This window comes from Ambystoma mexicanum, chromosome 1p, assembly GCF_040938575.1.
Source record: "Ambystoma mexicanum isolate Mex_15411 chromosome 1p, UKY_AmexF1_1, whole genome shotgun sequence".
Classification (NCBI taxonomy): Eukaryota; Metazoa; Chordata; class Amphibia; order Caudata; family Ambystomatidae; genus Ambystoma; species Ambystoma mexicanum.
In genome coordinates, this window is record NC_090921.1 from 295,992,466 (window position 1) to 296,005,814 (window position 13,349).

Sequence of the window (13,349 nt, forward strand, 5' to 3'; positions counted from 1 at the left end):
TCCTAGCTATTTAAGTCACCTAAGGGTGTAGGGAGTGTCTGTGTGCCGTCCCCAATGGGTTTCATCTGATTTAGAGAAACTAAGAGTGTGTTTTGAAGTGTATTATAATTGGCACATGTTTTGCTCCCTTCTGAAGAAGGCTTATATAACTGACTGTTAAATTAATAATTGTATAATCAAGAAACCTTGAGCGTAAGTGTTTATTTGAATGCCTGTGAACCGGTTACAACCCTACTGCTCATATTGACGCCTCTTGAGATAAGCCTGGCTGCTCTTGTGTGGCTGTACCACACAAGGTACTTGTGTGGTACAGCCTTATACTAAGAGTGGAGTCTTGTACTGCCTCAGTTGAATGGTATTACTAAGCCTTTAGTTGGACTTCAGAAAAACTGTCCTAACAGGAACCAATCGAAAAGAACACCCAGATCCAAAAGAAAAGTCTTATTCAAACAAATGTGTATTCAGAGTGAACATGGTGTAAACAATAATACGGCCTGCCTTACAGTTTTAGACATACATTAATTAACCTGAACACTATACATCTGCAACTCCTACACTGACACAGTGGCAGGGGCACACATTTACTTACGGCAATGCTGCCCTGGCTACTTAAGCCTTTCAACACTCCACATAAACGTGTGGCGACTCCTGTTGTACAAGCGCCATTCGGTGGACACCTCTCAATTGTCCATGCCCTGTGTGGTCCGAACTGGAAGATGCAGGAGGTGAGGAGTAAGCCGGAAGAAGACTCTTCCCCACCCACCCCCCCAGTGCTCATGGCATGCATCATTATATCCTTCTTGCGCAAGCCTCCTGAGACTGTCATTTCTCGAAGCAATATTATGGTCTTTTGAATCTCAAATCGGATCCTTTGCTGCACTTTCTTTGGGCTCCAGTGCCAAGCTGAGACCACAAAGGTATGATTTTACATGGAAATTGAAGTTTGTATCTCTGCACAGCGTAAGAAGTGCTCCTTGTTACCCCCTTTGGGTTTGTGTTGGGTTCTCTTCAGGCTCAGGACACACCACCCTCAAAGTTTTGGCAGACATTAACACAGAACATCCAGCAGCTGCTCCAGTGGCGGAAGGCATTGCTTCATTTAAAAGCCATTCATGTTAATGTTTAACTGGTCATGGTCCGGAACTGACTGCTTTTTTACAAATGTCCAAATTGGGCCAATGGCGAGTTGGCAAACTGTTTGCTTTTGGACACTGATGAGTCAAAAAATCCAATTTTTCTGCTCTTTCTTTACAGCCAAAATAGGGAGGCAACACCCAGATCGAGTAGTGGAAACGAGCACCCTCTCCAGCGTGCCACCTCCAGATATCGCCTACGAACTTGCCCTCCCCAGCAGCACGTTTGACAAAACCTTACTTTCGGCTCTGCAGCTTGAAGCAATTGTGTATGCTTGTCAGGTATGCAAGACCTGCTCCAGTGTGGAACCTTTTGATGAGTGTTTCTCCACAATCTATTGTAGAGCGTGTGGGTGGGATGAATGGGGGCAAGGCCTATGAATTCTTGCAGTGGGGCAGGGATAAACAAGTGATTGTATTACAAGTAGTGAATATGTCTAGGAGTTACTTTGTCCTTTGTTGGGAGAAGAAGCCTTTGATTTATCGTAGCCTTTTTAGGGCAAGAGAGGAAGACATTCTAGATATTAGCCCATATAATAGGGGTCTAGGAGTTGTTATAGCTTTGTCTATGAGGGGCAGCAAGTAAGACCACATAAGCGCCATTCTCAAATAATTTCATTGTCTACCACCCCCTACCTGCATTTAGTTTGTCACTGTTTAATTTATTGGTGCTGCCATGGGGGGGGGAGGGTGAATCAAGCCCAAATATTTTGACAGATATCCTAAACCAGGTTTCAAAATGTGCACTTTCCAATAGCAAGAGGCAAGTGATAATTCCGTCTTGGCTTGTAATGTAGTAATGTATTTATAATGTAAAACATCTCTGAAAGTTCAGTCCCAGAATGCAAAATGATTTGTCAGAAAATCTAGGACTGCAAAGCAGGGCTTGCAAGCTACTACGTCACTTCTGCTTCTCACTAGTGATGTGGGAAAAATGTGGTCTTTGGTTTGTCGCCATTATTAGCATTTGTGGACTTTTACATTTTTATATTTAGGAGTTATGCTTTGCTAACTCGCACGCAGATTGTTGTACAGCAAAACATAAAACATTACTACTGGCCCTGAAATGGTTTCAACCCTTAGGATCGGGACATAGATTTTTATCTCTAGGTCTCTGAGGCTGTGTAGAGATGTTCGTGCAACCTGCAAATACATGTTTGAATCATGGCAGAGCTGATCTCTGCCTTTGTATCATTCTGTGCTTGATCAAATGAGTAAGACTGTGTCAGGTATTTGTAGTGTATTTTATCTGTGAAGCAACAAATCTGCGGTAACGGGCAGTATAGTATGCACAAACTATTATTGGAGATCATTGCATCACATGTAGCTGTTCCTGGCCTGTGATGTGTGCACACGGGAATGTAAGCCTCTACCCCAGCATATAAGGGACATTCATATATTTGAGTATGTTGTGAATACAGTAAACTGAGTATTGCAAGCCCTCCTAACAGGCATTGGGTTGATCACTTGGTAATCACAGTTGGCCTCTGAGCCCCTCAACTCCCAGAGTGGGTGATGGCTCTGGCATTATTGTGCACAAGCATGCTCTTAGTGTTTTTATTTTTTGCATGATCATGATGGTTGTGTTTGCTGTTGAGTATGTATGTGACTATGTTCATGTTCGTGGATCTGTGTGGTCCTGGATAGAGACTTTCTCATCCGGTTCATGGATATGTGCTTGTGAGCGCACTCTGCATCGGCATTGCAGAATCAACGAAGAAAGCTGGTGAATGACTCTTTGGAAGGATCCTTTGGGTGCTTGTGTGCACTCATGGGCGTGGTCTGTTTTCACACCATAAGGTAAATAGATGGGATACCAATGCTTTCTCAGCATTTTCTACTTCTGAGAAAAGTAAAATGGCTAAATATCAACCTCTCACAATTTGCATTGGAGATTCTCATGTTTGGTGCATCCACGCAGATTTCCCCTTCAACCTCTTTGCCCACCACCCAAATAGCAACAGTCTTTGCTATCCAAGGAGTGGACAGACAGGTGGGGGACGATTGGGTGAAGAGGGAATCCCTTCTTCTCCCACCCCACATCCACCTACCTGGCTTTGGAATGAAATCGGAAAGAAAGATAAGAATGTGAAAAACAGAACGAACCATGAATGCAACACACAGACAACGAGGCATATCTTAGTGGACACTCAAATGTATGATACAGCTGTAAGAACCAAAATCCCACCCTTGGTATATGGAGTCCATAGATTGGGAACACCTGCACAAGGCACCCCCAAAAGATTGTTTTGGAGCTGCCGCACCATCACGTGTAATTAAAGTAACGGAGCTAGTCCAGTCCCAGGAGTGGAAGGGAGGAGAAGATGGGACAAGAGGTCAAAGCAGATATGTAGGAAGTAACACTGAAAGGGAGGTTTGGGTTCTGAAACACACATGGAACCACAAACAGTAAAGGGCTGGCCATGGCAACAGGCAGGACATGGTACATGGACTAGTGTGAATAACGCAGAGCAGCAGGAAGGGAGAGAGCTGGTACACACAACAATGTAAAACACACTCCGGTTTAATGCAGACCGGCAGTCTGAGTAGGTCAAGTAGGCAGGTAGTGGTCTGTGTGTGAAAGTAGCCAAAGAAGAAAGTTCACCAGAGATCCTTTGTCTAGCGCCACTTCCTGCCTCTTGTACAACTATATAGAAATTTAATTTCGTGAGGTCATCACTTTTTCACATCATGTGGCTGGCACGATACGCTAAGGCAGCATCAGGCATGCCGCCTGATAATGTAGTTCGTACATAGGCCACAGTCCTCCAGATACCATGGCATCCTCTGCTTGTCATCCGCAAGCATCCACACCCTGGCTGTGTCATGGGCCGTTCAGACTCTGAAAGAGATCGAATGACTAGCAGTTGTCCCTTTACTTCGTTTGAGGGAGATAAAATTGTTAGGGAGATTTTAAGACCTTGTGGTCAGGATCCTCTTGTATATCTTCCTCACTTGGGTACCACTAGTGGTTCCCTCAAGCCCTCCAAGTGATGCTTTGGTGGGCATAACAGCCCAGGCCTAACTTAAAGGAGGTTGAGTGGAGTAGTTCGCAGGTACAGTACATATGTTTTGTTAAATACCAAATAAGAGGAGGTTCACACACTATATTTCTATGAGTATAATCTTCATATTTAAGAAAAAGCAAAGCGTAAACAGTACGCTGACAGGTGAGCAAGACTTTGCAAAACATAGTAAATCCAAGGTAGGAAGTAAGAATCACTTTTAAATGAGTTTTTTTTTAAGAGTCAAAAGTCATGCCTAAGAAAAAAAGCAGTAATGGGTATGAAAAAGATTTTCAGTTCAGACAGACCAGCTCGGAGGAGAGCAAGAGAGGGAACAATATCGCAAATAAGGGCATTCTTTGAATTGAAAAAGTTGGCTCTGTAAGAAAATGCCCCCAATGAGCAGTTCCTGGAGTTCCGTTGGGAGGAGGCCCTTAAGAATTCGAGAAGATGAATAGGGGTGTGGCGATGAAGAAATCGATCAAGAAAATGCTTAGGTTCCATGTACACAGTTTGCAAGATGCTCTTCGTGATTTCTTTGCATTGTCGACCACTGAGTAGTGCTCCAGAAGCGGCACACTGATGCAGGTAGTAACTCCAGAACCTTGGCAAGGATGATTTGAAGATTTGTAGGTCTGGGATCAGAGCCAGAGGACCAGAAAGGTGAGGCTGATGTAGTCTGGTTTGCAGAGATCCCACATTGTACTCAAGCAAAGCATTCAGCTTTGGAGAAAAAGGTCTGCTTGATAAAACCACAACAAAGAATGGGGGTTTAAGAACATTTAATGAAAGAGGAGTCAGCCACAGAAGATTAACTTGGAAGGTGTATTTGGTGGTGCAGTCACAGGATTGAAGCCAGCACAACCTCTTGAGCTTCCGAGTTGAGTGGAGACTAAATCAGAAGGTTTGCTTGGCATTTTGTGGAGTTCAATCTCAGGTCAGTTTGGCTCTGAGATTTTTCAGAGTTTTTGCAGCCAAGACTCACCCGCTTCTGGGTCCGGTGATGCAGCCGCGGTCAGGGAGACAAGACCGTCAAACAGGTCAGTGATCCAGTTGCCTCAATCCGATCACTGGAAAGGAGCTCCGCAGACTGTTCCTTCTAGTCCTCTGGAGAGGCAACTGTACATTGTCCCATTCTTTGGGACGTCAAAGGGTGCTGGTGCAGAGATTTGGTCCTTCCTTGAGAAGGGGGCCTTCCATGATGCAGTTTTGCAGATCCAGTTGAGTGGGCAAGGGGATCAGTTTTATCCTCCTCTGAGCATGTGCATGAACACAGCCCCTATCACTCACTAAGCACAATTCAAACGGGGGCAGACCATTACTCCAGGCACAGGTTTCACACATAAGGGAATGGAATCCCACTTTCCCAGACAAGCATCTGCATTTGCTAGTCAAAAATCAGTTTAGGCGGACTACAGTCCCAGTCCTGGTTGAAAACCAACTAGTGGCCAAAGATGGCCACCTCCTCTCACACATGACCTTTCAAGTCTAGGCAAATGAGTACAACCTCTGTTTTGTTGAATGGAGGAGAGGGTAAAAAATGTATACCATTGTACACAGGTGAAAATCCACCACCATTCTGGCCTCATAACTAAGAGAATGGGTACTCTTCCCTGAGAGATTAAAACTCGTAAAAATCACCCGTCTCATCTTTTGGCACCGTGCAACCCCTATATCGGGGGTCTATCGAAGTCCAACTTCTCCAGCATGGAGTCTGCTCATGCATATTCTGTCGTCAGGCATATTCTGTCGTCAGGCCGGGTATCCTCGGTAAAAGAAAAAAAAAAGTTTAATTTTCTCTTAACTGTCTTTCACCTATAAACCAATCACTGAGATCTGGGTCATACTGCCCACAGCCAATGACTGCCTTCTCTCTAAGCCCCTCCTCTGGCAGCCATCTTCAGATTTTTACTGCACGTCGGGAGTCCCACTGTTTTCATCAGAGAGTTTTTCTACATTTTAGGGCTGAGCTTTTTAACCGAAAATAAAGCCAAAACGTAGTAAAGTTCCTATTTTGCCTGTGTGCTCTTAGTTTATTTGACCGACAAACAGGGTTCTCGACTCCCCTCAAAGGCAAGAATCGTCAAGCGTTCATCGAAGATTCCAGAAGGCCATCAGGCCTACACCGCACGCCGGACCATGTCAGAGGACATGGACGGAGGTTCCCTCTAAAAGCTCTGCTCCAGCTGCGGATTGAGGAATGTGTTTGTGGAGGACAAACGCACCCACTGCCTCTACTGTTTTGCCACCCAGATCACAAGAGGCGCATTGTGAGATCTGCCTTGGTTTCACTAAGCGCACCGTCAAGGATCGGCACAGTAAATTGGCGGTGTGGCTCAACGCCAAGGCCTCCCCTGTGGGGCCTTCCTCATCCAGGACCAGCTGGTTTGAGGAGCAGGCTTCAAGTCCTTTGAGGGCACTCCATCCTTGGGGGCCCAAGACAAGGCCAAGCACTGCAGGCAGGTCCTGTGACTATCAGGGCACACTTATATTCACCATCTGCCCCCATCTCAAGTCATCGCTCCAGCTCCTCCTCAAAGAGGAAGTCTGCTAACCCCGGGAAGCTGCGGGAGAAGCCGGAGAAGGCCAAGGCGCAGGGTAAGGTGTCCGACCTACCCTTGAAGGCCCAGGTAGTCCAGGAAAGGTCATCCACAACCATCGAGCTGGTGGCTGGCGCGGATACCACCGGTGGCCCCACAGGAGCAGCACATCCTTTCGCTCCTGCAGGAAGTATTGGCCATGCTAAGAAAAGGGGCGATAGATCTGGTTCGAAAGCGACTCTGGGGCTGTGGATTCTACTCCAGATACTTAAGATAAAAGAAAAAAAACTGGGGCTGCAGGCCCAACCTGCGACATCTAAACAAGTACCTGAAGTCCCAAAAATTCAGGATGGTCACGTTGCAGCACATGCTTTGCAAACTGGAGGAAGGAGACTTCCTGACGTCGCTGGATCTAGAGGACGCTTACTTCCACGCCCCCATTCACGAGAAGCATTGAATGTTCCTGCGCTTCCTTGTACGGGGAAAACACTACCAATTCAAGGCCCTTCCCTTCTGACTGAAGTCGGCGCCCAGGGTGTTTATGAAGTGCCGGGCACCTGTGACGGCCCATTGACGTCTACAAGGGATACATGTGTACCCGGACCTCGACAACTGACTCATCTGGGCTAAATCAAGGGAGATTGCCGTCATACATACGGAAAGGACTATCCGGCTGCTGACAGATCTGGGGTACTCCGTGAACTACCCAAAGTCCTGCTTGATTCCATCGCAGAACTCGCTGTTCCTGTAATCCAGCCTCAACACGGTCTCCTGCCTGGTGGCCCCCTCGGATGAGAGAATAGTGGCCATACTGGGAAAAGTTTGCACTGAAGATAACAACGGTGCGGACCATCAAGTTGCTACTTCGCGGTGCGGACCATCAAGTTGCTACTTCGCATGATGATGTTGTGTATCCAGGTGTCCTGAAGCTTCGCAGACAGGATTGCTCTTGATGAAGAATTCCCTCGAGCGATAGAGTGGTAGGGCGTATGCGTATCTGTGGCACAGATTTCCTTAGCACCCCCCCCCATACCAGGGGACGGTTACCACGGACGCTTCTGTGGTGGGCTTGGGAACCCACACTGGACATCTCCATGGCAGAGGCCTGTGGCGACGGGAGTAGAGGGATCTCCAATGTCCTTGAATTGTGAGCAGCCGTTGCCCAGGGGATGATCCCCAATCCTTTTCACCTTGCGGGAGTCAACACTATTGTCGGCTCCCTCAGCAGGGAACTACGCTCTTGGCATGAGTGGGAGCTTTGACAGGATCAAGTGGACCGCCTCTTCCTCAGGTGGGGCAGACCCCAGATCGCACGTTTGCGATGGCGACAAATGCCAGAGATTCGCCAGCAGGTACCACCAGCCGAGGAGCATGAGGGACGCGTTCTCCTTCCCATTGGGAAGGCCTGTTCCTACCGTGTTCCCTCAGTTGCCGCTCCTGCTGTGAGTCATGAATCGACTCAAACGGTGCTGGTGCAGGATAATCCTCATCGCCCTGGCGTGGCCGAGGCAGATTTGGTACCCAGCCTTCTCAGCCTGTCAATATCGCCTCCACTCAAGCTGCCAGTGGTCACAGATCTGCTCACCAGGGAAGGGGGTGCAATCCTGCACCACAACCCAGGATTGCTGATCCTGAAGGCTTGACTCCTGCAGCCTGAGTTCGGAATGTACGAGCTGCCTGCGGACTGCAGGGAGGTCCTTGCCAGGGCCAGAGCGTTGTCGACTCTGAAATGCTACGGGCACAAGTGGAAGGGTTTCGCAATGTGGTGCCGGACTTGTTGTCCTTGGCCAAGGCGGGGCTAGCGCGCGCCGCCATCGAGGTGCATCTGGCGCTGCACCAGCTCTCCAGGATGGACTTCTCTTTGGTCCCGCCATCTAGTCAAGGAGTTCCTCAAAGGACTGTTCAGATCGTTCCCGCCGGTAAAGACGCCCGCTCCAGCGTGGGAACTCAACGCGGTACTGACTATGTTCCTGGGTGCCCCCTTCGAGCCTATGCATAACGCCCCTCTCGTTCCTTTTCTCTTGGCCATCACCTCTGCTAGGAGGGTAGGTGAGATACAGGTTCTGTCCTGCAAGCAGCCTTATCGGACTTTCCACGAGACAAGGGGGGTGCTATGTGGAGGTCTACGCACACCTTCACAAGATTCTACTGTGTCGACCGGGATTCTAGAGAGGAGTCCAGGGTCGGCCAAGCAGTACTATGCAAACTGTTTGCTTGAAGGTGAGCCTGTTCCGGAGGTAAGAGTAATTGCTTCTGTTGAGCCTTTCCACCTCCTGTGGTTGTGTATGTATGTACTGCTAGGCATTTATTCATGAGCATGTGAATCCATTCCAGACCCCATGCTGGAAGAGGAACAAGTTACTTAACTGTAACTGTTGCTCTCTAGCATGGGTCTGGCATGGATTCACATGCGAACCCTCCCTTCTGCGGATCTTCTTGGTCATGCTGCCACTTTACGTGCTACCAAATCTGAAGATGGCTGCCAGAGGAGGGGCTTAGGGAGAGGGCAGTAATTGGCTGGGGGCAATATGACCCAGAGCTCTGTGATTGGTTTACAGGAGAAAGACCGTTTGTAAGTGAAAGTGAAAAATGTTTCTTTTACAGAGGATTCCCGGCCTAACGACAAGGAATATTCATGAGCATGTGAATCCATGTCAGACCCATGCTGGAGAACAGCAGTTACAGGTAAGTAACTTGTTCCTTCTGACACGTGTTAAAGATGGCACATACAATCACTGAGTCTTTAGGGACCGTTCAAGAGTTTTTGTGGAGGTGGGGCCTAGGGCCCCATCCCTTTCTTGTCTGTATTTGACGCTCCTCCCCAACCAAGGTACCGTAACCCCTAGTTGGTGCTAGCGAAAGTTGATCGCTACTGTCTAAAATATGCTTTATGCTACATAGCTGGCTGTCTCTTCTCCGTCGGACTTCCTAACTATCCCACCTTGATCAATGGATAAGTGTTATAATTGGAATTTGGAAGGTGCCTTGCACTTAACGCTCACCTCTTCCCTTCATCTCTTACTACCATACCCCTAGACCCCTTTCCGTTACTCCTCCCACCATTCTGCTGTCACTCTTTCACTCCTCCTAGTTTTTTCCTTCACCCTTTGATGTTACTTCTATTTCACAATTTTTCTATTTGCTACTACTCTCCCTCCTCCCACTAGTACTCCAACTCCCTCCCTTAACCCTGTATCATTCAATTTATATTCACTCCTTGAACTAACCTCTACTCACCTGCCACACTCATACCTGCACTCACACTGCAGAACCACTTCCACTTCTAAACCATTTCCTCACCTCCTCCACAAGCTGCCGCTCCTTCCTTCCTCCTGCTGGTCCCTTGGTCATCCTCTACCTCTGACCTTGCCCGAAAAACCCACACTACCAGTTTCCTACGCTCTGCTTCAATCTTTCTCACTCTGTGAATGTTGGCCACCTTTGCCTGACCAATCTGGCCCTGTTTTCCCCACCAAGGGTGTGTAGATGTGTATACGTGAGGGAAAGTAACTAAAAGGAGGCTAGGCCCCGCCCACTTTTTCAGCATGCGCTCGCAGAGTACCAGAGATGCCTGTGTATGTATTCCAGTGTTCCAGGTCGTGTTCTGGGACCCTTTCTTGTGGGTTAGCCCTGTAAGCTTTGGGGGAAGATTGTTCCTTTCCCTTGTCTGATCCTTAGTGTGTTCTAGGGGACATGTGACTTGCTGTGCGAGCTAGCCGGCAGGCAGTGTTGTGTGCAGCTGCAACAGATGCTTCTCTCTCTCTCCGGGCAATGCCCTGCTGCGGTCGGATTTCTGGATTGTGGCTTCTTTTTTTTATCTTTTCTTCTCCGTTCTGCGCGAATATGGTTTTTCTTACTTAGCCATTGATGATGGCAAACTCTACAAACATAAATCAACACTAGCCACTAACTGAGAAGTGGGGCAAGGTTGGAGAGAAGGTCCTGCACACAAACATGCTGGCACAAAGTTGGGAGGGGCAGGAATGCACAGCCGCTCTGCTGCCACCACCCACATCTGGGTTAGGACTGGCTCTGGTTGGCTCTCTGGTAGGCCTCACAGCCTGAGTTGAGATGGGATGCTGATCTTAACCTGGTCACACAATCCACCCTTCTGTCAAGTTTAAAAATAAAATTGACGAGCTTGCCATTTTCCCAGTGTAAAACCTACTTCATTTGTTTTATCTGCCTTGGTTAGATTGTCTCTGCCTTGTAATCTTGCTTGAGAAATGCCTAAAGGGTCAATGTTGAAATCCCAAAACTTGACAATTCACAGTGAGCAAATTCTGTACTACATCATTGAAAGGACATAACATTTTAATGTAATCCAATATTGGTGTAATGTGATGCATCTGAATATAATTAAATTGGTTGCCAACACGTGTTTGGATCTAGTAAAGGTCTTTCTCAGGGCATCTAATCAACATCATACAACGAAAACCTGTTTTTGAAGTCAATTAAAATGTACGTGTCACAGTATTAGATATGATATGCTATGAAAGTTTATTTATATAGCACCTATACACTGGGTTTCAAAGCGTTTCAAGGCAAGGGAGGGAACAAAGGAAAATACAATTACATTCTTAAAGGCCATGAACAGTAAGGATGTGAAATGAACTATTGTACTTGGCCTGACGACATTTCAGATAGTGCAAGAGCTAAGACATAGATAGGGAAGGGAGGGGGGGAGTGGGAAGGAAAATGAAACAGACAGGTGACTACCATACTAGGCCTGACATTTCTGGTAGAGCTGGAGAAAAACAAGAGGTGAGGGAGAGGGGTGCAGAAAGGTAGGGGGGGAACAAAACAAGTGACTATCATACTAGGCCTGACGACATTTCAGATAGTGTTGGAAGGGGGGGGGGAACCAGTAAGGAGAGGGGGCAGGAGACAGTCAAGGTTGCTATCATACTAGTTCCAGAGACAATTCTGATAAAGTACATAGAAGGAAGTAAGGGGAGGAGATAGGAAAGGAGGAGAGAACATGGAGTTAGCAGTCAAAAGAGTGGAGAAGCAAGAGGGGAGAGTGAACACAATTGCAGAAGTCAGTAGTTAAACATAATGTTGCAAGCCAGGATATAAAATGAAGATGGGAACATCATGATTCAGGGCCACCATGAGTACAAGATGCAAAGGAAGTCCAGCATGAGAGTTGAGAAAGGGTGACGCATTGTGAATGAATGAAGTCCATAAAAGTCAAATCCAGCATTGGCCACAAGACTGTGATGGTGAAACCAGAATTTATCAGGACAGACTTCTGTACTTTGGGAAAAATCATGGCGTGTAATAATGTTTCATCGACGGGGAAGAGGAAGACGAGAAAGAAAAAGAGAAACACAAGATATCATTCGTATGGATTGGATATGTTCCATATTTACTTGAATTGCCTAAGAAGGTGAACAGCTTACCTTACAAGATGCTAATCTTGTATTCTTTTGACATTGACTTGTAAGTGAATAATCTCAATATTTTGATATAGAGTACATCAATTGTGAATTTCTGAACACACAAAAGACAAAATTGGGAGATCTCAAACCATCTATTTTGTAAGTAAGTTACTTGAAGAATGTTAGGATTTTAATATCTTTGTAGAACAAACTCCAGATCAGAACATACAGGAAACCAAAAGAAGTAAATTTCACATTACACGAAACCAGTTGCTATAGTCTCAATACAATCAATAATATTCCAATGATCGAATACAAGAGGAAGAAGCAATTGTAGCACTGGCAATACATTCAAGTAAGAATGTAAATTGAACAAGACCAGATTTACACAAAGAGGCTACGCATCAGATATTATTCAAGCTTACAACAAAGTCAATAAGACTCGGAGGATGGAAGTTTTGGTTTCCAAGACTAAAACACAAACTACTCGTGTCATCCAATCTGTTCACAAGATGCGAGGAATTTACTGTGCTGGACAGTGCTGTTACTGATTGTAACATGTTGAGTGCTAAATTCACACTGGAGGCAAAGCATGAAAAGGCTGTACAGTTGGGAAGTTTGATAACTAATCCCAGAGGAAACCAAATTGCTATGAGAGTCTTGCTTGCTCGAGCCTTCAATAATCCCTTGCGTCAAACCTTGGAGAGAATTAGACTTGAATCTAAATGGCCCGTGATTATGACGGGGGGATTTCTAAAATGTATTGTCAGTCATAATTACGGTGGGAAATTAACTTTTTGTTATCTAAAGGAAACCATTCACTGCTTTGATGCTTTAATGTACAGGCTTAAAAAAAAGGCTTAAGGAGGAGTTTGCGACAATTTTAAAAGACAGCCCTCACGGAAGATGTGAAGAAAGAGAAAGCTTGACAATTGCGCCAAGGGTACAATAATTGGAATAAAGGATATCAATATCTTCTAAATCAGAAAGATAGCGAACATATGTTGCAAGCTATTACCATCAAAACTCTTTTAATGTTTGGGATATTAATAATTTATTGTCGAACAACACTGGCTCTTAATGCAATCCTGTATCAGAGGATGCCTGGAAGTCACCCTTTCCGACTCAATATTCTCAATCAAAAAGACGAGGGAGTCCCCCAGAGATGAGACTGGTCTCTAACGATTCATATTGTGGACCTAGAAAGTTGGATTGGTAAGCGGTCGAATTCCAGAGCTCCTGGGCCCAATGGTTTTAGTAATAATTATTTTTATGAAAATCCGACTT

At 46.2% G+C, this 13,349-nt stretch overlaps 1 protein-coding gene across 6 annotated transcripts in view; it reads left to right on the forward strand.

Moving 5' to 3' along the window:
• The window catches only part of SBNO2 (strawberry notch homolog 2), a 1,228,831-nt gene that overhangs the window by 543,324 nt on the left and 672,158 nt on the right, over positions 1 to 13,349 (forward strand). For all 6 annotated transcript variants that reach the window (XM_069647284.1, XM_069647292.1, XM_069647268.1 and 3 more), the window contains one exon: positions 1,255 to 1,415. In XM_069647284.1, the coding sequence (XP_069503385.1) occupies positions 1,255 to 1,415 (161 nt within the window). The remainder of the gene's footprint in view (positions 1 to 1,254; positions 1,416 to 13,349) is intronic.